Source organism: Brachycentrus maculatus, unplaced genomic scaffold (genome assembly GCF_059751285.1).
Source record: "Brachycentrus maculatus isolate JH-2025_06_01 unplaced genomic scaffold, ASM5975128v1 h1tg000138l, whole genome shotgun sequence".
Classification (NCBI taxonomy): domain Eukaryota; kingdom Metazoa; phylum Arthropoda; class Insecta; order Trichoptera; family Brachycentridae; genus Brachycentrus; species Brachycentrus maculatus.
In genome coordinates, this window is record NW_028280891.1 from 286030 (window position 1) to 311350 (window position 25321).

The 25321-nt window shown below is 32.5% G+C and overlaps 1 protein-coding gene across 4 annotated transcripts in view; it reads left to right on the top strand.

Moving 5' to 3' along the window:
• Window positions 1-25092, top strand: part of LOC148309142 (uncharacterized) — a 147994-nt gene extending 122902 nt beyond the window's left edge. Inside the window, exons 12-20 of one of the 4 annotated variants that reach the window (XM_088260555.1) lie at window positions 4334-4833; window positions 8477-8737; window positions 13760-13973; window positions 16447-16649; window positions 18453-18494; window positions 22877-23299; window positions 23403-23561; window positions 23645-23782; window positions 23899-25092. In XM_088260555.1, coding sequence (XP_088116681.1) covers window positions 4334-4833; window positions 8477-8737; window positions 13760-13973; window positions 16447-16649; window positions 18453-18494; window positions 22877-23299; window positions 23403-23561; window positions 23645-23782; window positions 23899-24291 — 2333 coding nt within the window. In that variant the 3' untranslated portion in view covers window positions 24292-25092. Of the gene's footprint in view, window positions 1-4333; window positions 4834-8476; window positions 8738-13759; window positions 13974-16446; window positions 16650-18452; window positions 18495-22873; window positions 23300-23402; window positions 23562-23644; window positions 23783-23898 lie in introns of all 4 variants that reach the window. The other 3 variants (XM_088260559.1, XM_088260556.1, XM_088260557.1) reach the window with 3 other exon arrangements.
• The last annotated feature ends 229 nt before the right edge of the window (window positions 25093-25321 follow it).

The window sequence follows — 25321 nt, forward strand, 5'->3', positions numbered from 1 at the left end:
ATTTCTAACCTGACCCCTTTCAAGTATGTACAATATTTGAAATGTTTTTCTCGGCCTTCCTCTGCTTTTAATACCAACTGCATTATTATAATTTCTCTCCCTTTAACTATAAATTTTTATTTTTTTATTATTTTGGGATAAATATTGTGGTATTTCAACAGAGACGAAGCGTTTTTATATATATATATATATATATATATATATATATATATATATATATATATATATATATATATATATGTGTATATATATATATATATATATATATATATATATATATATATATATATATGTATATATATATATATATATATATATTTATATATATATATATATATATATATATATATATATATTTATATATATATATATATATATATATATATATATATATATATATATATATATATATATATATATTTATATATATATATATATATATATATATATATATATATATATATATATATATATATATACATATATTTATATATATATATATATATATATATATATATATATATATATATATATATATATATATATATATATATATATATATATATATATATATATATATATATATATATATATATATATATATATATATATATATATATATATATATATATATATATATATATATATATATATATATATATATATATATATATATATATATATATATATATATATATATATATATATATATATATATATATATATGCCTTATTTCTTTTGCAATACCTTTTATATATATCTGGGAATATTTTTAGAGTGATAATCCAGTTTCAAATTTTATTTCTTGAAATTCTTTTTTTTTTTATCGCACACATTTATATATTTACATTAAAATTATAAATATAAATGTGTCCCTAGCTAGATTTGGTTTTCTAAATGGAGGCACATTTTGTTTTATTTTTAAAATGTGACCTCAATTAATTTAACTTAAAAAAATCTCGATCATTTGATCGTTTAGTGAAAAAATCAAAATAAATTTAAAATTAAATAATTTTCTATTGTATGTATTTTATTGTTATATCATTTAACTGATAAATATAACAGATAGGTGCTTTAAAACATAATTTTTTAATTATATTTTTTGTATACTTGCAAACCAGAATTGAAAAACATGGAAATATCGTGTCGAACTGTTTATAGACGACATGTTAACAATCTTGTTTTGCATTTCTGTTACGCATTACTCGCACAAATTGCTGGTGATTTGCAAAACAGAACCAAGACACCCATCATTAATGTGCATCATGACGCAATGTTACTTGTAGGTACAGTTGTGGACAAAATAATATTCTCAGATTATATTATTTATATTATTTTTTGACAATCTCATCAAAGATGAAGAAGAATATGGAAGTCTGGGCATTTACAGGGCTGACGACCGTCATAGGCTGGTTTAAGTGATCACTTTACACACTGTAACATTCACCAATTCTACCCGTTATTGACAACCACACTACTCAAATTCTTGGAAGTTCTATATATATGAACCAATTTTGAAACACTGTTCTTGAATAACTAGAACCTCACTAGAGATATCTATTGGCGATATGAAAAGAAGCTTTTTATTGAGCAGAAACTCTTTTATTAGTATGTGAGGTCTGAATCCTGGATTATAATCACACACATGACAAACGCCAGAAAATATATTTTTCATTTTTATTATGTGAGCTTATAATTTGACCAGTTAATTTATTTACAACATTTTCAGTATGTCCAAACACTTGTTCACAAATCTGGACTATCTCCAATTAAAGGAGTTATTTTTCACATTATTATTTGTCATCTCATCAAGAAGAATATGGAAGAATATATATATATATATATATATATATATATATATATATATATATATATATATATATATATATATATATATATATATATATATATATATATATATATATATATATATATATATATATATATATATATATAATATATATATATATATATATATATATATATATATATATATATATATATATATATATATATATATATATATATATATATATATGTATACATATATGTATACATATATTTATATAATATATTTAAAAAAAAAAAAAAAAAAAAAAATATATATATATATATATATATATATATATATATATATATATATATATATATATATATATATATATATATATATATATATATTTAAAAAAAAATAATGCCACATGGATGTTCAATAATGGGCAGAATGGTACAATTTTTTTCTTCTTATACATATTGCATCTAACGGTCAATGTTCATATAAAGTGATTATTTTAGCCAGCCAATTGCAAAATCGTAAACCCTGAGATGCTCAGTCTTCCATCTTCTTTTGTATAAAAACTTTAATATTTATTGATTTATCATCTACAAGTGGCTCGTAAAATAAATTACAATAAAAAATACGTTTTCTTAAACATTTCACTTGATGATATCGATCAGTTTCCCACAATAACGCGTACATCGTTCTACGTGACCGCATTTCCATGGAAAATCGTTCGCTCGATTTGTTTAATGTTTTGCAAGTCCAAGAAATAGATTCCTCAACAATGAAGACTATTTCGAAACGTGAGTTGGCTGTTTTCGAAAGGCAATGGCCGCGGACGGCTAACGTATTTACCACATGCCGCTCTGTATTATGTTTATTAAATCCGGCATGCATATAATTCATCGTCATTTATTCGAAAACGATTCGTTGCATTTTTTTTGTAACTTGTATATATTTATATGCAATGGTCTAAGGTCCCTCAAACGTGATAGTAGTATTTCAATCGATTTTACCTATAGCTGATTACGGTGCCATCGGTTGAGAAATTCTTAATATATACGAGTATATACATGCCATTCGTGTTATCTTTGTTTATGGTGGTCGGTGCTGCTTGTGTTGCTGCTGCGGTGGCTGCGGTCACCACACTGTGGCTCAGTTTGGTTAAATGAAAATGAAAGAAAAGCGATAGCACACATTTCTAATACGTTTAATTTCTAAATGCTTGTTTGCATACAATGTTTTAGAAACTGTTAAGAAGTACGATTTGCACCATGTGTGTGTGTTGTTGTATTTTTAACAGATGGCGCTGCCATTGCTATCAATAAAGCTGTTAAAAATGTCATTTCCAGGTGAAAACACCGGTTACATGTTTTTTTTAAACACGCGCGTATTCGAATTCAACGTTGTATCAATAATACGAATGTGAAGGAGGAATGATAAGGACAGTATTAAGGTTTTTGTTCTTATTTATTCCATTTTGTGTTTTGTATATTAAAAGCATTGTTACTTTGTGGTATGGTAATATAATATCGACGGCCCCTACGTAAAGTACTCTATCTGCAAATCTGTTACTTTACAGGAGAGAGCTTAGAGGATTTTTTTTTTATTATTTATTGATATTATTTTTTTATTATTTATTGATTTGGCGTTTATTTGTAGAACTCTTTTTTAATTTATGTATTAATTTCAAATCAAACACAGATTTTTTGAGTCTACTAAGTTGTATTTTATTAACAAAAAACACATAAAAATTATATTGTGACAATTGTTTCGCCTTGTCATTCGTTTGATAATGCCCTAACAAGGCGAAACAATTGTCACAATATAATTTTTATGTGTTTTTTGTTAATAAAATACAACTTAGTAGACTCAAAAAATCTGTGTTTGATTTAAAATTAATACATATATTTTTTTTATTAATCAACGGTTTTATCTGAAATTCTAAACTAGTATTATACTTATTATTTTTTTAGCAAAAATGTTAATAAAATTAGTATATAACCACTCACCGAGATTTTTATGTCTACCGGTTTCGAGACGTACCCGTCTCTTCGTCAGGACAATCACTAACACAGCATGCAAACAATACTACCCTTCACCACCATAGCACCATTTACACACTCAAAACTACACAAAATGTCTAACACATGAGATTTTTGGTTAATAATATTGAGAATATAGTATTATACATTTAAAAACACGATAAATAATGTATTCAATCGTTTTGTAACTTTATGCTTTATCAAAATTAAGTAGTGAGCGTTTTAGGAGTTCAGTTCATTTCGAAAATTCAATGTAGATAGCGTCTTATACGCCTGAAAACTAGGCGTAATTTATTTTATATATATTTTTTGTTTGTTTATATTTGTAGATAACGGTCAGTTGATAACATATACCAAATATCTCAAAATTGACAAAAATGTAGTTAGAGCACTTTACGTAGGGCACGTCAATATGAACGATCAGGAGAGTGTTATTCCATTTTGCCCTAATCCATCTTGACAAACGTTGTATGAACTCTGTTTGACATTACGTATTCTTTTGTTTCAGGCCTTTTCAAAGGGTCGACAACAACCCTCGACGGGGTTGGTCAGAGACCAACTCCTGCGGAGAGACCGAAGTCTCTGAGGACCCTCAAGAGCGTCTACGATGGCGGCGGGGCGCCCGTCCACCACGGATCCCAACACAACTCCAATAACCTCGCTCAGTCCTACCACGGCTCCCAAACTGCCACCAGCAACTCTCACGGGAGCCAAAACCTCAGCCAAAGCTATCACGGATCTCAAAATAGCCAAAACAGCCAAAATAACCAAAGCAGTCTGAACTATAGAAATACTCAAGGGAACAGGAATAATCAACCGTTTTACGGTGGGCATGTGGGTCAGACGTCGCAGCCTGATCGTGGATCGAGTAAAACGGAGTTTGAAGACCCTTGGCAGTATCGAACTGGTCGAGAGCCAAAGGATCACGACAGGAAAGAAAGCAGTTCGAACCAGAGCGCTGGAGGATTAGAGAGATCTTTGTCTATCCTGAGTCCATTTGATGAACAGGTTCGTATCTTGTTTTTACTTCTTCATCCAATTCATTGATATTATTTATCTGATGTATTTATTTTATTTTGTCTTTCGAACCGATCAAGTATCATGGTAGTGTATTGAAAGCTGTCCCACCGCATGTCCAGATCTGATACAGAAGCATCTAGGCTTCCTGACAGATCTGCTCTTACCAAGGATTTTTTTTTAACTAAGTTGCGAAATTTATTAAAAATGTGAAACAATTTAAAATTTTTTCCCGATTTTACTGTGAATTTACATTTAAAAGCTTTCGATATACCTGTCACTGCCAATCTAAATAAATACAAGATTGTAAGTCCATCACCAAATTTTCTAGAAGTAACCCGGTGTAAATGTAATGTAGTGGTTACCGCGGTAGGCTACCATGCTGGAGGTCCCGGGTACGATTCTTACGGAGTCTCACTGACTAAAACTAACTAACCATCACGCCGCCTCCCCGAAGGGGAGGGCAGAAAGAATGGAACGCTACACCAATCTGTCTTTGCACACAAACTTCGGCTCTTCCACGATGATACATCTTCTCACACATACACGCCCATTATTCCAATTACCTGACCTGACCACTTACAAGTATTTAACTTCCTTGATGATGCCAAGTTTTCCTCAGTCTTCCTCTGCTTCTATTACCAACCGCATTCGCCACATAAATAAGTTTGACTATCCTTTCTTCACTCATTCGATTCACATGCCCAAACCGTCTTAGCACACCTTTCTTAACTTTATTGATAATGCTTATCGCCCAAAGGGGGTTAAAATAAATACAATTGTTTTTTCACTCAAATATTTGCTAAATATTACCTGGACTGGTACGTGAAGCGAAAGACTGATTACTTTACCTTCATATATATGCACACTAATATGGCATCTATTTTATGCAGCGCCCTATACACCATTGTGTGCGGATGATGATATAAATAATGTCATACAGTATATTTCTCCATAGTAAAAAAAATGTTAAAACTTGACGTTTCGATATCAGAAGGTTTACATTGAATTTTAACTTTGAACTTTCTGTTCTTGAACTTTTTTAAAAATTATTTTCTTTTTCTCATTTTACTTTTCAATTTTTTTATATATGTAGTATTCTTAAGTACTTAATGTCATCTATGCAGCTTTATATCCTTTTTTGCCATTTCTAATTTAACCAATATTGTAAACATAGCTTAACATACAATACAAAACTAATAAACAAATACATTGGTTTCTAAACATAGCAAAACATACTAGTTTAAGCAATAAATAGTCATGTTTTTTTATCTCAAGAATTTTTCAACAACGGATATCGATGGAAATGCATATATTGTGCAGTTATGTCAACAAGCGTATTGTGAATAAAATTTTAAACACCTTTGACCATGCGCCAAACATTTGTCAAACACTTTTATATGTTATGGTAAACAGGATATGCAGAGAATATAAAAATTACGTTCACCAAATCCAAATAAATTTGTATTCTTAAAAGCGATACGAAGATTTGTTCAAAATAATAATGTGTATGTTATAAGCATGACCAGTGCTTGAGCTTAGGTGAAAAACGATGAATGCAACATTTTTTTTATTTAAAAAAAATCTTAAGGTCTGACTCGCAATAATAGAATTCAGTTAGCCTCCGGGAGCGCTGAAAGCCCGACGTCATTTACGCCTAATTTAAAAAATATATATATTTGGATATTGTATTTTATTGTTGTTTTTAGAATACTTAAAAAAATATTTTTATAATGTTTTTGAATTCCTTACCTTTCAGTAACTCATTTTTTATTCATAACCATATATTAATTTCGAAGGATTTTTTTTTTCAATACAAAAACGGTGTATTAATAAAAAAATTCATTTGCGTCAAATGTCACATGGGTTTATTGAAAATTAAGTTACGTTTTAAAGCATGTTGTACCTTAACGCCATACTCACAATATCAGAACTCATTCAGCGTTTGTCAACGCTAGAAGGCGCACATCATTTCACGCCCGATTTTTTTAATAACATATATTGGATTTTTGTAGAATATTCATTGAAAAATTATATTTATATTTTTTTTTAACACCTTAAACTTCAATAACTCTTTTCATTTCAAAACCGAATTTTATGTATACGCTTTAATTTTTTAGTTTGTAATGTATATGTTAATTGAAAATAAATAAAGTGAAAATGAAAAGTGAATTGAAATTGAAAAGGTTAAATAGAATAAAAGCTATTTCAAAATATTATACTTACGAGGTTTTGTGATTTTAAAGACGATACTATGGAATTTAGTTTTTGTAGTACAAATACTATTATATATTATAAATTAGGCTTGGAAAGTTGTGGTCTAATCATGTGTTCGTATTGTGTGGTTGGCGATTTTTAGAGGTCATGATATAATCAAACTCCCATTTAATGCGGAGTAATTGCCTTGTGTCATTCAGTCGAATAAGCGTTTCTTTCATGCTTACATGTATAACTAAATATTGTGCCAACGGTAAATATACCGCAAGTAGACGTGGGTCGTTCGTGAACTACCAGATCTATTTAACCCGTTCATATACATTGATGGATTGAACCGAATCCCAATAGTGATAATTCTAGTGATTCTTGTACAATGTTTCAAAATTGGATCATAGGTATAGAAATTTCAAGAATATGAGTATTGTGGTTGACAATCACGGGTAGAATTGGTGAATGTTACACGTGTGAAAAGTAATCACTAGCGTATGATGGTCGTTAGCCCCGTAAATGGCCAGACTTCCATATTCTTCTTCATCTATGTTAAGATTTAAAAAAAATAATTTGACGAATCTCAATATTGAGTGAATCTTGTGCGAACAAACAGTGATGTGTATTGAAATACATATTATTTTTTGACATCTCATCAAAGATTAAGAAGAATATGGAAGTCTGGGTTTTTACAGGGCTGACGACCGTCATAGGCTGGTTTAAGTGATCACTTTACACACGTGTAACATTCACCAATTCTACCTATTATTGACAACCACACTACTCAAATTCTCGGAGGTTCTACATATATATATGAACTAATTTTGAAACATTATTCTTGAATCACTAGAACTTCACTAGAGACGTCTATTGGTGAGATGAAAAGAAGCTTTTTATTGAGCAGAAACTCTTTTATTAGTATGTGAGGTTCGAATCCTGGAGCTGAAACAAGCTGAAATACAGATTCATTCAATTAATTGTTACATGATGGATGGAGAAGTTGAAAAACATAAGGTTTAAAAGAAATAAGGTTTTATTATTTTTTAATCTTTAATTTTTTAATTTTTATTGGAAAACCAACCGAATATTTCGACAATAATAACATAATATGATAAAATACAAAAAAATTAACAAATCCAATTAAAGGTTTCCACCGAAGTAATCTAAAAATAAAACAATTTAAATAAACTGTCATAAAAGTACAACTATATAGAACATTTCTTTATCAACTAGTCAAATAGACATCAACAATTTTTCTTTTGAACGTATTAAAATAAACATTATTGATGTCTATTTCATTGAGCATTTCATTGCACATATCGCAGGCTCGATTTAAAAATTAATTTTGGTAGGACTTGGTGTGCATTTAAAAAACAATCTCGTAGTAGCAGAAGCATTAATTCTGTAAAACATTTTCTCTCTTTCACAGGAGGAGTGGGCCAAGATATCCGAAATAATGGCCTCGTTCGGCACCCGGCTGGTGAGGGAGAGCGTCTTCGCCGAGGAGTTGGAGCGCGAGTTCCAGTCTCGGCTGGGGCTGGCCGGAGCCATGGCGAGGAAGAGCCCGAGCCCGGCTCCGGAGCAGGCGCCAGCCAAGCCAGAGACGGTGGCCGCCTGGCTGACCTCCATCGGGCTCCAGAACTTGGAGCCCAACATGGTGGGGAACGGATACGACGAGCTGGACTTTATTGTGAGTTTCTTCTTCTTCTCCGTCTTATTCCTCATTGCTAAAGGTTGTGACCCTTGCAGGAGCAATGACTCTTCTCCAGTTATCCCTTGACTGCGCTGCACGTAGCGCTCCAACCACTGAGGTGCCTGCTGCTGCCTTTATTTGATCGGTCCGCCGTGTAGGGGATCTTGCTCTCCCTCTCTTTCCCTCCAGGCTACCGATCACAACTAGTCGTTCCAGGCTATCCTCGTTGCCAAGCGCAACGTATCCAAAGAACTGGAGAATCCGTCGGGTACAGATATTGGCCAGAGTCAAGCCCGAGTTACTATCGATTAATTCTTCTTCTTCCTGGCTCCATCCCAACTTATCGTCTTTGTATTTTACCGACTGTTTGGGTCAGCTCTCCTCGTCCTCAGGTTGTAGGTCCTTCTATCACAGTATTTTTCAAAGTGGAGATAACGCCCCCTTTGTGTGCGTTATAGAAGACTTATAAGGGCATAAGAAGCCCAAGAGAATATACAGATAAAAGTACTAAGAAGTAAGATATTGAAAGCTGTCCCACTGCATTCCCAGATCTGATACAGTATTTAGGCTTCCTGACAGACCTTCTCTTGCAAAGCAATTTTTTTAAGCTCAGATGCGAAATTTATTGAAAATGTAAAACAGAATTGTATTCCGATTTTAATGTGAATTAACATTTAAAAGCTTTCAATATCCCTGTTACTGCCAATCAAAATAAATACAAGTTACAATGCAGGTTAGTGGATTTACAAGAAGTTGGATGTATATTTTAATTCCTTCCCTGTAATATGATGGTATATTCTGGCGATTTTATTTTCCTCTTTGACGAGAAATTTTGATAGGGGGGCGCCAAACTGAAAAAGTTTGGGAACTTGTATTCTGTCGTATACAATGTCACCTAGGTCATGCTTTCGAATCATGTTATCTTTCTGTAGCATCCATGAATTTTTTGGTCTTCCTCGAGATATCATTCAAGGAAAATCCATGGCAATCGACTCGTTTACAAAATGTTATCGATTTCTATTTTTTCATTAATTGATCCAGCAGTCACTTTTCAGTAATCTTCTTTTTCTCGGCTTGTCATATCAGGTCCCTCTGACGTCACTATCACTTGAGAGTAATTGTCTTTGTCTTGGGCAGCTCTAAACAGCGCCTCGATGGTCCTTATCTCCGTCAAATCTCGTATATTCCGGAGCCAGGAGATCTGTCTTCAGCCCACACCTCGTCGACCCTCTATTTTGCCTTTTATGATTAGATGCAAAAGCTCGTACATACGTACTCTCCTCTCAGCACATGCCCCAGATAGGACACCTTCCGGACCTTGATATCAGTCAACAACTGCTCTTGCTCTTTGGAGCACATTTATGTTGCTGACCATATCAATCCATGGAAAACATATAAATCATTGAAATTTTGACCTCACAATAGTTGAACCTTAGATCTCCAGTGTGTTAGTCTCATGTGCTAACTACCACGCTAAGGAGGCGGACATAGTTATTCGCTTGGATAATAATATTTTATAAATTATAGGTTGGTGAAGGTGTTAAGAAACCTTACAATTTACGACCTAGTATACTGTGCCATTCAATAACAACGTCATTATTATACAGCTTGTTCAACCCTTTGACGCCTGAATACTGAGCAATACATATACATATTTAAAATAAATAAACATGAACATTTCTATAAAAAAATTAAACATTTATATACCTTTCGAGTTTATTAATATAGACATAACTAGTTACGAGAACTGTGTATATTCCTGTCGACAGGTAAAAATACAACCTTTTGTTTTATCGTCTGTTGATAGTTCTCAAAACTAGTCGTGTATACATTAATTATGTTGAAAGTGGTCTTAAACAAGTACTTTATTTTTATTTTTAAATGAATAAAATTAATTACACAAATCACGATTTTTTTATGTGATGGGTAGATGGATGTCTGTGCATTCCACGGCTTACGACCTGGAATCTTAAAAAAAGTGAATACATACATTCAAATGGATGAAATTGTGAACTTTACATCAGTGTTTAAAGTGATCATTTAAGCCAGCCAAGTGCTAGCTAGTAAACCCTTGAATAGTCAGTCTTCCATCTTCTCTTCGCATGAAAACAATAAATGCCTCCATATTTATTTTTGACATCTCAACATAGATGATTACGAATATAGAAGTCTGGATCAGGATTTATGACTTAAGTGATCTCTTTATACACGTGCAACATTCACCATTCTACCTTTGACACGTCATAAGCCTTGTAAATACCCAGACTTCTTTATTTTTCTTTATCGTTGTTGGGATGTCCAAAATAAAAATAACTCGTAAGTGGAGAAAACCCAGATTTTTGAACACATATTTGGATACACTTAAAATGTTGTGAATAAATTATTCGTCTCATAGACATTTGAAATATATATCTTCATAGAAAAATAAAACGTCTGATAAAATAAATAATTTAAAAAAATAGTGTTTTATATTTAAAAAAAAACATACGACCCAAAAGGGTTAATTTACATACATAATCAATGACACGCGATAACGCTTTTAACGCGACTAGTTTTTTTCTATAGGCTGACCTCAGTCTTGTGTGATAACCGGAGAAGATTGTGTTTTAAGCTAAATTTATGCAAATAACAATAATCTAGTATAACAATAATTGAGTACGTATCACATCCGCTGGTAAAATTAAACGATTTCAACGTTTCGACTCACTAAGCGTTGCTGCCTTGCCCTGATTCGATAACAAGCGACAACCGATGGACAACTTTACTGGAAAATGTTCAATCAGTTTTGCTTTGTGTGTGACTTGGGACAATTGTCACATAGGTTATTGCTTGTAGTGTAGAATTATTGCTGAGAGAAATGTGTTCGTTTATCAGACAAAAGTATAAGTCGTTCAAGAAAGCTGTGTCGAAAGCTACGCGTTGTGCTCAGTGCGTGGTGAGTAATGACGTTTCTTGTCATATATCATATATATTTCTTTAATATGTAATATATTTTGTGAAAATCTAACTTTATTGTATGGGATTGAAGTATGGAGTCTGTCTGTGTGGTAAAACGATGTATGACAGATGTTCGAATGGTGAGATAAGAAAACATTGCAATGCACAAATATTATCGAGAAAATTGTAAGTTTTGTACTGAGATTTCTTAGTGTAACTATATATATATATATATATATATATATATATATATATATATATTTATATATATATATATATATGTATATATATATAAATATGTGTACATATATATATATATATATATATATATATATATATATATATATATATATATATATATATATATATATATATATATTTATTTAAAAAAAGAGGAATATTTGCGTTTTTATCATTTACACAAATATTTCAATTTCATACTATTTCTGTGAGCCTGAGCGGCTCATTATTAGAAATAGGTATCAAATGGTGGTAGAGTGGGTTCGAACCGAGAAACTCTGACTTTAGAGTCCGCGACACTAACCACGGGACCACAACCCGACATATTTATATAATTTAGGTCATTTGCTTGATATTTCTACTTTAACGTATCTGCTAACATAACATAATGCTAGGTTACGCTGTTTCTCTCCAAAAAAGAGTCTCTCCAAGTTGTGCATGTTTTCGGAATGCCCAGAAAATGTACTATATCTTAGTAAAAGCGGCATATTTTTAACATAATATTTACCCGCTACAGGGCAGAAAGTTTTGTTTTTGCATTTTGAAGAAAAGGTATTGCTTAATTATTTTTTAAAATATATTAAATGTTTTTCAAATTGTGAAATAACCTTCAGGTTTTACCTAAAAAGATGTGTTGCATAGTAAAAAGTTCAATAAGTGGCTTGATAGTTATTTTTAATAAAATGTGTTATATTTTTAAGCTTTAAAAACGTTCTCCTGAAATATCAAGTTTTTTAATTTATGACGTTCTTGAAAGGAGTGAGCGATATGGCTAGTACTTTCGAGAACTTCAGATGTAGTTATATACAGCATACACATGTCAATATTTTGAAACATGTTATATATGTGGAAAAAACTCTAATAAAAAATATATATCTAAAATGAATCCAGTAAAAATGGGATCATTCAGACAATTTTATCACAATATGATCTATGATATATGTTTAAGTGATGAAATAAGGAAAAAATCTATGGATGAGATAAGCATAAATTATGAAATGAGTCTTGAGATATCGCTCACTCCTTTCAAGAACGTCATAAATCAAAAAACTTGATTTCTCGGGAGAACGTTTTTAAAGATTTAAAAAATAATGCAATGTATTAAAAATAAATATTAAGCAACTTATTCAACTTTTTCCTGTGCAACAGATCTTTTTAGGTAAAACCTGAAGGTTTTTTCTCCATTTGAAAAATATTAAGTATATTTAAAAAATTAATTAAACAATACCTTTTCTTCAAAATGGAAATACAACATTTTCTGCCCTGTAGCGGGTAAATATTAAGTTAAAAATATGCCTCTTTTGTTGGGATATAGTACATTTTTTGGGCATTCTGAAAACATGCACAACAGAATATTGACGATTTTTGATTTATGACGTTCTTGAAAGGAGTGAGCGATATGTGAATCGTATATGTGAATCGAATGAGTGAAGAAAGAACAATTAAACAAATTTATGAGTCGAATGTAGTTGGTAATAGAAGCAGAGGAAAATTAGAATAACTTGGTGCTATCAAGTTTTTTTTAATACTTGATAGTGGTTAGGTCAGGAGTCGGTATAATCGACGATGCATGAGATGAAAGAGGTGCGTGAATATGGTAGAGGTGAAGTTGGTTTCAATTACTGATTGGTGTGGCGTTCTATCTCTCTGGCTACCTGTGCGGGAAAGTAGTAAAATATATCGGAATAAAGACTATATACATATCTTTATTGTCACCTTTTATATGTAGTTGGTTCCTCGTATTACGAAGTAACGTTATTTCGAGGTATCTTTTATTGGGGTTACGTAAAAAAGTTATATTGAAGCTAATTAAAAAAAAACTTAATTATTTTTCCTTTTCAGAATGGCGTCATCGAGGACAACGACTTCTCAGAGTTGGCGATCGAAGATCCGGAGAAGACGAAGATTCTCGAAGCTTCCAAGTCTCTGCCTTTGAAGATTGACGAAGTGATGTCACTTCCTCCTGCCATCGATAACCACAACAACAACATATCCAGTAAGGACGAGGGCAGTGAGACTGACCCCCAAGCTGTCGATAAGTGGCTGAAGTCCATCGGTATGTATGACATCGTACATTAATGCTTTGCCATAATATCGTAGTACTACTACAATTGTCTGGCCTGACATTTTAGTTTCCTCTACATCCAAACATCTAGTCATACATGCTGTCCGATTACGTAGACCTTTGACACGACCAGATTACAAGTTCTGATTGATTTGGTCATGCCAATTTTTTCCTGGCCATCCTCGTTCTGTTCTCCAATTCATATTCGCCAAATATATTTAGATTTTTGACATCTCAACATAGGTGAGTGAAGAAGAATATGAAAAGTTTGGCTATTAACTGGGCTATAAGACAAGTCATAAGCCCTGTTAATACTTAGACTACCATCTTCTTCTTCATCTTTTTTGAGATGACAAATCGCAAAAACAACTCTTAAGTTAAGAAAATACAGATTTGTGAACAAGTGTTTGGAAACACTTAAAATTTTGTAAATATATTCATTTTCTTGTCATACATTTTTTCCACATATCAAAACAACTTCAAAGAACCTTTCATTATCTTTTTTTATCGTACTCAGTCTTATATTTATTTTTATATCTTCATTTTAAATTCTTTATTCATACATTGATTTTTCCACATATTTGTCCAAGGGATCGCATTTCAACGGCGTTCATACTGCTTTCATCCATCTTTTGTCAATTCCATGTTTCCATACATCAGTGTTGGCATCAGCAATTTATTGTACAATACCTACCAGTTTGTCTTCTATAGACACATTTTAATTTGCAGTAACTGTATTTAAATCACCATTTATCATATTTTATCCGTTCTCCGTTTTCTTAATATCTTTATCAAAGTTCATTATACTAATTACCTTCCAATGACTGATAAAAAAACTGACGACTTTAGATAACATCGTCTAGTTAGAAAGTTAACCGGAGAACAAAGAAAAGATTCTTACATATTTTAGCAAAAATATAAATGGTAAAAAGATTTGAAGGGGACCTAACATCATTGCATATTGTATATACTTCTTCATCTTCTTTTTCTAGATCCTAAGGATCTGTTTGTGCCTCCGCTTGTAGCTCTTGGGATGTTGACTCCCAGCTGTCTTTCCACCTTTTTGGAGGTCTGCCTGGGGGTCTGCGTCCTTCAGGGATTCCTTGAAGGGCGATACGTGGAAGTCTGTCATCTGACATTCTGTTTACATGATCATTCCAGTATCGCCTTCTTTGTCGTCCCCACCCCATCCTCCGTCTTACACATGCTCCGGATGTCGGTATTTCTTACTCGGTCTCACAATGTGTTTCCGGTTATGGATCGGAGAGTCTTCATCTCGGAGGTTCGAAGTCGATATTTTGTTCTAGAAATATCTTGCCTCACTCCCATAAGTATTGTATATACATGTTCCAAAAATTAATACAAAATGGATGTTCAATAACAGACAGAATGGTAAACCTTAAATACGTACGTGTATAAAGTGATCACTTAAGCCAGCCAAACGCCAGGTCGTAAGCCCTGGGATACTCAGACTTTAATCTTCTTTTATATGTGTCGCCTACTTTCAAATTCGCCAGATCCAATTTTATAAGATTTTAAAATAAATATTCTATCGGAATGCCAATTGCGGGTTTTATTGTTTAAAATATTTATATACTTGAAAACCCTGCTAAAAATACTTAAAAACAGCGTTGTATTTCAAATTCCGCTATATTCATGAAACTTGCCTTCTGACCCATATCGGCCAATCAAAGAGCGGGGATAGGTCAAAAATTAAGATGACGTCATTATCGGTTTGTGTCGTGTTTTTTTTAAATACTAAAAAAAGGGAAAATTGTCTATTTCATAATATTTTATCTAATGATAGAAAAATCTTTGAGACATAAATGTTACCCGGAGAATTTTGCATTTTTTTTGTAAAATCGATGTATTTGGCAGATTTTAAATTTGGGCGACACATATAAAAAAATAAAGACGTTTCATTTCAAGTTGAGACACCTGTAGTAAGACTGAATATAAATTGATACAAATCCATCAGGGGTTTCTTTAATCGAATAAATAAAACATATTCTTAACACTACATTATTTTACTGATATTCGATAGTCCGTTTCTTAATTTTCTTTGAATCCAGGTAAAATTTAACGTAGCAAGAGAATTTTTCTCCGATATAAATATACGGTTTTGAAAAAAAAGAGTTATTGAAAGATAAGGAGTTTCCAGAAACACGTACGGCTCACGTGCAGCCGGTCACTTACTGACCCTCCTAACCCTTGTCCGCACCCAATGATGCATAGGGCACTGCATCATATAAACGCAGTGTTATCTTGATAGTTCACACATGAAAGAAAGGTGATCAGCCCTTCGCTGCAGGTACCAGTCCAGGGTAATATTGAATAAATATTAGAGTGAAAAATCACTTAAATTTATTTTACCTTTTATTTTACCCACCCTGGGAGTCGAACTCGGATCTCCAGTACTTACTGAATACCCCCTTTACATATATGTCTTTTAAACTTTTCCCAGGTCTAGAATGTTACCAGGATACCTTCAGGAAGCACCTGTACGCCGATATGGAAAGGGTGAGAAGAATTTGGGAGGTGGAACTGACTGCAGTGCTGGAGATACAGAGGGTGGGCCATAGAAGAAGGATACTTGCGTCTGTAGCAGGAAGACAGAATGGTCCAACAACGAACATGGAAGACATCAAGACGGATCTCAACAATCTGGTGAGTTGAAACATCAATCCTACAACAACAACAACAACAACAAAAAACTGTTGGGTAATATATCCAAAATAAAACACGGTTTTTTGGATTGAATTCTACATTTATTTATGTATATCGTAGTCTACAGGAGAATGTGACCAACTGCATTTTTTTATAAAAACGTAATCATTGACTATTTGATATCTTACTAGCTTAATACTTACATGAAAAAAATCCCAAAGGGTTTTAAACTTGGAAGTATAATATATTGACTTGTTTAAAATGACTAACTGCATTGATGTTTATTTTATTACCAAGCAAAAGTGACTTCTATGCCCCTCCTGAACATTTTACGTTTTGTTAGTTGGTCACTTTCTCCTGTACGACTACGATATGTTAATACGTGACGCGTTTTGTCTTCTTAAGACAATATAAATCACATGGGTGTTTGATAATGTCCTAAGAAGACGAAACGCGTCACGTAATAATATATACATAAATAAATGTAGAATTCAATCCAAAAAACCGTGTTTTATTTTGGATATATTACCCAACAATTCAATATGGAATTCTACCTACTGTCTGCAGTTACAATAAATAACAAAAAAATATTGTATTTCCATTTTTGAGTCTCGTATGAAAGTTAAATATTTTTTCTTTGACTTTTTTGTTCTAGTTTATAAAAAAGCCTTATAATTAGGATTACTTAAGAATTAGAGATTTAGAGTCAAAATCACTTCAAGGTGTGTTGTTTGTATACAGTTTTGATATAAGGAAAGAATGCAGGTCTGAGATGAGGATTATCGATAAAATTAAGAAAGCTGTGTTAAGATGGTTCGGAGGTGTGGAACGATTGAATGAGCAAAGAAGATGTTGGAAATAGAAGACTTGATACGTGCTTGATACGTGCTTGATACGTTCAAGTATTTCAAATATTATAAAGTGATCAGGTCAGGAGTTTGAATAATTGTCAGGTATATATGAGGAGGAAGACCGAGAAAAACTTGGCACGATCAGGTATGCCAAATACTTGAAAGCGGTCAGGTTAGGAGTCGAAATAATCAGCTGGTGTGTATGAGGAGATGCATGAACGTGGAAGAGGCGAGGAATGTTTGCAAGGACAGAATGGTGTGGCGTTCTATTCTCTCTGCCTACCCCTGCGGGAAGCGGCGTGATGGTTAGTAAGTTAGATAGTTATATGAGGAGATGTATGAATATAATAGGCGACTTAGTTGCAAAGACAGAGTGGTGTGGCGTTCTCTTCTCTCTGCCTACCCCTGTAAAGACGAGGCATGGTGGTTAGTTAGATATATGTTTTTTAATTTACAATATTAAAGTAAGAATGCAGAAATTATGGTTTTATATGAGTAGTAATGAAATTTGGTTCGTGTTAATACTTTTTCTTCATTTTTGAAATGTTATTTTACAAGTATAGATATGTCATTCGTAAATAAAGAGTTAAAAGTAGTTCAAACAAGAACTGTTGACAAATTGTCAGCAGTGAACGTCCTGGGCCACGGAAACCTGATGCCTTGTAAAAGAGGCAAGCTTGATGGCGGCTCTCGGGAGGCATGCGGAGTACATGGCCTAGCCAACTAAATCGTCTTTTTTGACGACATTTCTGTATGGGATTTCTGGTCAGATATGGGGTTAGGTATTATTATATATTTTATTGCTTTTATATATCAAAGGTCAAAAGCTTGGTGATAGTTTGTTCGATGTTTTAATGATTTTTGTAAGTCGTTTCATGTACCATTAAAAAATATACCATAAATAGTGCTAATTAATTTTTGAACTCATTTTTCTTTATTTTTTAATCCCTAGATTTTGGAAATTATGTCCCTTGCCGAAAAGCCATCATTTGAGGTTAGAATTACTTCGACCCAAACAATTTCATAAGCATTTTCTAACAATACAGCACTTTGAAATTTTTTTGGTGGATTGTGGCATATATTATATTAACAAAATTTTATTTTGATTCATCATTAATAAAATCATATCATATAATGTTTAAAAAATCATGTCACAATAATTCTGGTGATCAATAATTAAACCTTCAGCATGAATAATTTTGGTAATGAGAAAATGGCATTTGGTCAAAATAAATATTTTATTTTATTTATTTTTTATTCTTCTAGACGAAATTACTCGTGCTAAAGACAAAGGTGTTGGTTTTATATATTTATTTATACATTTTCATGTAATTGTAATATACATTTCTTTTGGCGAAACTGACGCTTTTTGCAGTGTGTTTATTTTAATAAATGCATTTAAGCATTATTATATTCTTATTTTTTAGAAGATATGTTCTTTTGTTTTATTATTTTAAAATAATTTGACAGTCTCTAATAATTTTAGGATAAATATATTTTTTCCAAATGTTGTATTTGTTCCATAAAAATATTATATATTGTTGATATCTCAACATAGATGAAGAAAGTCTACATATTTACATGGCTGTTTACCTGTCAAGGCCTGAACAATCTTACATACATTTCATAAAGGTCTCTGCTAAATAAAAAATAACTTACTTAATTCAATCACAGATGTTGCTAAGAACTCATATGTCGAAGATGGTGTCAAAAAAATGAAATATACAAACATATATACAGCTTCCGAAATTTAAGTATTGTGGTTGTCAATCGTGGGTAGAATGGTGAATGTTACTCATGTACAAAGAGAACACTTAAACCAGCCTATAACCAGTCGTAAGCCCCGTAAATATACTTGTATAAAGCCGCAAAGCCCCTACTTTTAGAGGATAGTAAGGAGAGGGAAGGTAAATGTGAAAAATACATCACAAACACTCAGATCAATTGAAAATAAATATTTCTTGAATTATTTTGCACTTGGCGGGAATCGAACCCGCGACGCCAGCAGTCGAGCGTCTACCCAAATACACTTAAATCAGCCTATGACAAGTCGTAGCACTGTCAACGAATATTGAACGCCCATAATTTTATATTATTCTTCATCTTTGTTAAGATATCAATATGTAAATAAGTTATATTATTTGTATTGTTTTATTGTTTTGGTGATAATTGGCTTTCATCCCTCTTATAAGGGAGGGTGTCATAACTCAACTAACTAGAGTTACTTGGCTATAGGAAAGGCAGTGTGTGCTTTTGTGTGCACTTCGTCACCTTTTGTTAGCTAGTTTCAATTGAGCTGTGGCAATTATATTGCTGCGGTACGAATATCAAACACTATGGCAGCAATAGATACTAAAGGAGTCGTTAACCTTTTTTAAATTTATTTTTAATTATAATTATTGTTCATTTATTACACATTACCTAAGGTACTATTTATGTTATAAGGGTTCATTTTTTTTCTGTTATTTTGTGTTGATACTTTGTGGCACATTTTCCAGACTTTACAAAATTAAATTCAAACTTTGTAACCACTTTTTTTTTTTGTTTGTTGCTTTTTTCCAACCTTTTTTAACAAACACCGAGCAAGCTTAGGACATATTATCTATCCCAGAAGGTGTTTGTCGAAAGCGATTAAAAAAAAGTATTGTACCAAAAATAAAACTGGTTAAAAAACGAAGGTTATTACAAAGTTTGTATTTTATTTACATATTTTATGAACATAAATATCATATTTTGCCATCATAAATAAGTTTATTAATACATATAAACATATAGATGCACATCAAGTTACATCAAAACTTATTTTATATATTCTTACACGTTCGTTTTATAACGACATAATTTAAATATTTTAAAAAATATATAAAAAAACTGACGTTGGATCCATATACTAATGTGGTTTTTAATAAGTGTTGAACAATATCAATATTTCTTCCATCTACGTAGATCATGTTATCTTTTGCTTGCATACGTCAATGCAAATAATACTGTATTTAAAAATATGTTCTTTTTTTCTTCGAACCCTTATCCGCACCCGATGGTGCATAGGGCACTGCATCATATAGATGCAGTGTTATCTTGATCGTCAACACATGAAAGAAAGGTGATCAGCCCTGCGCTTCAGGGACCAGTCCAGGGTAATATTGAATAAATATTAGAGTGAAAAAATCACATATATTTATTTAACCCCCCTTGGGAATCGAACTCAGGACCAAAAATATGTATTGTAGTTTAATTTTTTATAATAATATTTAGATATTTTTTCTCGTACGTAAAATATTGAAGGTTGTCTATCATATGCACCCATAAGGGAGCAACCTGTCTCTTGTACACACCCCATCAATAAACGAATCCTCCCTTCAACAACACCTTTTGTTCCGATTTCCGGTACCTATCCACCCCTGCTTCCACACTTCACACCCCGTTGGCCTACAGGTAATTAACAGAACAGACATAATCGTCTAGGGTTGGAATTAGTAATGGGATTAATAAAATAAATTATCGAATGATTAAAATCGAAATAATTTAATCAATCGGAATAATCGTGATTTGTATGACGTTCGTTGTCAGTGAAGGGTGAGAATTACCAGAATTTTCTGTTAATAATACTTATCATATAAAAAAATATTAATTATTTTTATGTAAGACCATACTTGCAGTTATATATTTCAGTTAGCGTCCGGCAGCGCTGAGAGTCTGACGTTAGTTCACGCCATTTTTTTAGAATACGTATCCATTGTTTTTTTTTAAAGTTTTTTAGAATTTATATTAAAAAAAAATGTTTTCGTAATTTTAAATACTTACCTTTCAATAACTCTTTTCTTTTCAAACCCTTATATTTATTTCGAAGAAAAACAATTTTTCAAATACAAAAACAGTGTTTTAAGAAAAAAAAAATCAATTACGTCAAATGTAACAAGAATTTAGAGAAAATTAAGTTACAATTTAACGTATATTGGGCCTTAAATGCCATATATGAAGGTACACTATGTTACACAAAAAAGCGCTTTTGATCGATATTGACATGTCATAAATGGCTTATGACCTGTCATAGGCTGGTTGAATAATCTCTTTATACACGTGTAACATTCTGCGTATGATTGACAACCACCCCACAAAAATTTTAGAACCCATAAATTTACCATTTAGTGATCATTTCGAGCCTATGAGAGATCGTAAGCCCTGTTAATACCCCGACTTCTTCATCTATGTTGAAGTATCAATACAAATAACTCCCAAGTGGACAAACTTTTGAAAAAATATATGAACAAACCAAAAATATTGTGGACATAAAATACTTAGTTGATTGCACAGCGATACGTACATTCTTGCGTTGGTATTTGACTGAAATATTTTTGGCATCCCTGAAATCTGTATTGTGCACGGAATACGCGGATTACTCGTTGAAAATAAGCCTTTTTACGGTGGAAAATAAGCCTTTTCAATGTCGAAAATAGGCTTTACACGGCGAACAGAGGAGCTTTTGTGGGGAGCTTTTTAAAAACGGATGCGCGAATTCAAAACGCTAATGAAAAAGACTTTTCAATAGCTGCAGCACATTCTGTTTGTACTAACATGTTATTTTTAAGTAATGAGACTTCTTTTGTATCTTTTGTTTAAAAGAATTTTCAATAGAGGGCCATTCTGTGAATGTGGCTGAGTGCAATTATACCATTTGCGGGAATCCTCTTTGTTAAGATAATTATTATGATTGGTGAGAATTTTCATTGAAATTTCATTCTTTGTGGTACAGACTGTGTGTATCATTAAAAAAAATCAACGATACTTGTATGCCTATCAACGAAAGATGCATATTGCAGTTATGATTACACATATGGCATTGACCAATTTTGGTCCGAATAAGAAATAACAAATATGAATGCATTGGTTAGTGCCTTAAGCTACCGTGCTGGAGACCCTGGGTTCGATTCCCGGGTCGATTGTGTCAAAATAAATATTGGCCTTTTTTAAGTCTTGTCTATTTAATATTACTCTAAACTGGTGCTTAAAGCGCATGTACATAAGTAACGATATAGATAAATGCTTAAATATATGGAGTTTCTCATGCAGTATTGGGTGCGGGTAGGGGTTAGAAGTACAAGAATTTTAAGGTTGCATGACTTTTTCATCTGAAGGTGGATGTTTATACTATACATATCTTAATCCTTAAGAATTTCTCAGAGATCTAGAATCTATTATGCCCATTTTTATCATTTATGTACTGACCCATTTTGCTAATAGCTTAAAAGATTTGATTTAATGGTTTGACGAAGGTTTACTTATGGAAAGAAGACTCGCGAATGGCGACACTCCAGAAAACTTTCTTATCATAACTATATGAGCAATGATTTCAATGGTATTGCTTTTTTTCAGCAGAAAAACCTCCAAAACCTCAAAGCCGATATAAAAGATATACCCGTAGTAGAAAATATACTGATCCCACCTCAAAACCAAACATTACCTCAACAAAAGTCTCCAGCGATACAGAACCCAGCAACCGCGACACCACAGAACTCAAAACCAGCCACGGCAGATCAGAATCAAAACTCTGGTACATTGAAAAGTGGTGCGTCTGCGCAAAACTCATCTGGACCAACGCTGGTACCCCCAGGAGGAGGAGAAACCCTGAAGAGAAGTCACAAGAAGAATAGACCTCCCCCTCCACCAACTGCCAGAGGAGCAGATCTTGAAATCAGAGCACCCTGTGAACTCCTGGTGGGTGTTCCAGGAGCATTGAAAACCCAATGGAGACACCAACCTTTGGTGCTAGTTACAGGCTCGGTGATGTATGTCGCAAATGTAAGTGACATTTACCTTTATACACCAAAAAATTAACTATACTTTTAACCTTAAATCTTTATCTATACAGTTAATGATGTTTGATTTTGTTTTTGATTTACAGTACTTAGGATCTACGGTTGTGAAAGAATTAAGAGGAACCGAATCTACTCAAAAATCCATTCAGAAACTCAAAAAGACTAATAGCGTACCAAGTGCACTGCCCGATATCATCCTTTCCATTTCATATAGAGGAGTCAAATTTTTGAATACCATTACCAGGGTGAGTGTTGTTTAAAATCGAAAATAATGCTTATGACTGATTGATTTTCAATCCATCTTACGATTTTTTGCTTCTATTTCTAGGAACTAGTGTGTGAACACGAAATTAGAAACATCCACTGCGCCTGTCAGGATGCTGATGACTTGACACATTTTGCTTACATCACCAAAGACAACTCGACCAAGAGTCATTATTGCCACGTCTTCTGCGTAGCTACCATGGTAAGATTCTAATTCGGTAGCTTCTTTATCTTTTCTTTAAAATGGATATAATTTAATGTTTTATGTTATGTTGGATGTCTTACTCCAGTTATTAGTTTTGATATGTTTCTTTTCAGGACCAAGCAACTGAAGTCATATTGACGTTAGGTCAGGCTTTCGAAGTAGCTTATCAGATGGCGTTGAGAGACTCGGCTCCTAAATCAAATCCACCAGTAACTCAGCAGCAAACCCGTTCCCAATCGTCAAATCAAATCACCCTTCAGCAGTCGAAAACTCCAACCCACGAGAAGCCAACCAACCAGATATCTAAGGACAAGCCGAACCAAGTGCATGGAAGGTCACATTCGGTGACTGAAATCAAATTGAACGGGCATCAATTGAAGGTGGCTCCTATGACTGTTTCGATCTCCAACGAAGATTTTCAGATAACAGGGAAGAATGGAGACGTGCAGAGGAGTCCAAGAACGCCTTCCTCGAAAGCTCCGATTGCTGTCGCGGAAGAACTCTGATTCAATCTCCAAGCCAAAAGAACTGAATACGACAAGAATGCCTGGTTACATATTATGGTTACCACTCCGGATTTTTTACAAACAACAATATACTTATAATTTAATTCATAATAAACGTGTCTGAACGAGATTCGGACTTAAGAAAATTTAGAAAAAAATCAGGGGATAAAGTAATTAAGAGATGCTGTGTAGCTTTCGAAATTTGTGTCAATCTTTAGGGATGTTTTTTCTCATTCATATCACGTGTCATCTGGGACATGTTTGGGTGGCGCAAAGATTATCTACGAATATTCTCAAGCTGTATCGCGTCCCAATATTGATACAATTGCACCGATATTTTGAGAATAGCATAGCTTGAGATAAGTTATTAATAATTATATACCTACCTGAAAGTGCTAAAAGAAATAACGCTGGTAAATGTTAAAAACTATCGGTGTTTTTTTTTTTACCTCGTTTCGACTCCCGACTTTGATTAAATTAAATAATTGAAACGATTAAAATCACAAAAATGAAACGTTTAACGATCTTTGAATATTTTTATTTGATTTTAACGACTTTGAAATATCTTTTGGAGTCTAGCTATATTGAAATAGGTACATATTTAAATAAGGTTGTATCGTTTTAATGATGTATTTTGAATAAAATATCATAGCATTTGTTTTCCTAATTTAGCATTTGTTTTCCTAATGTTTTCCTAATTGTTGTACAAATATGATATGTTTGAATAGCTGTAGAAAAAGGAATAGATTTGTGATCATATTTAGTCGCATCGGTGTAAATAAAATCGCTAAATGAATAAAATACAGCAGTTTTTCTTTTGTTATCGATGAAAGACATAATTGGTAGTATACATTCAAATATTATGGACGTCATAAAATATTAGTTGCCATCTTCAAGTATGTATATTTACAATTTTAGTCCAAAAAAAATAATCAAACAAGAAATAGAAATCTCTACTTTATTTATTATAATTTTGTTCTCTATGATCGATATTTTTCGATTTAGACTTGAAAAAGTTATATAAGTAGGT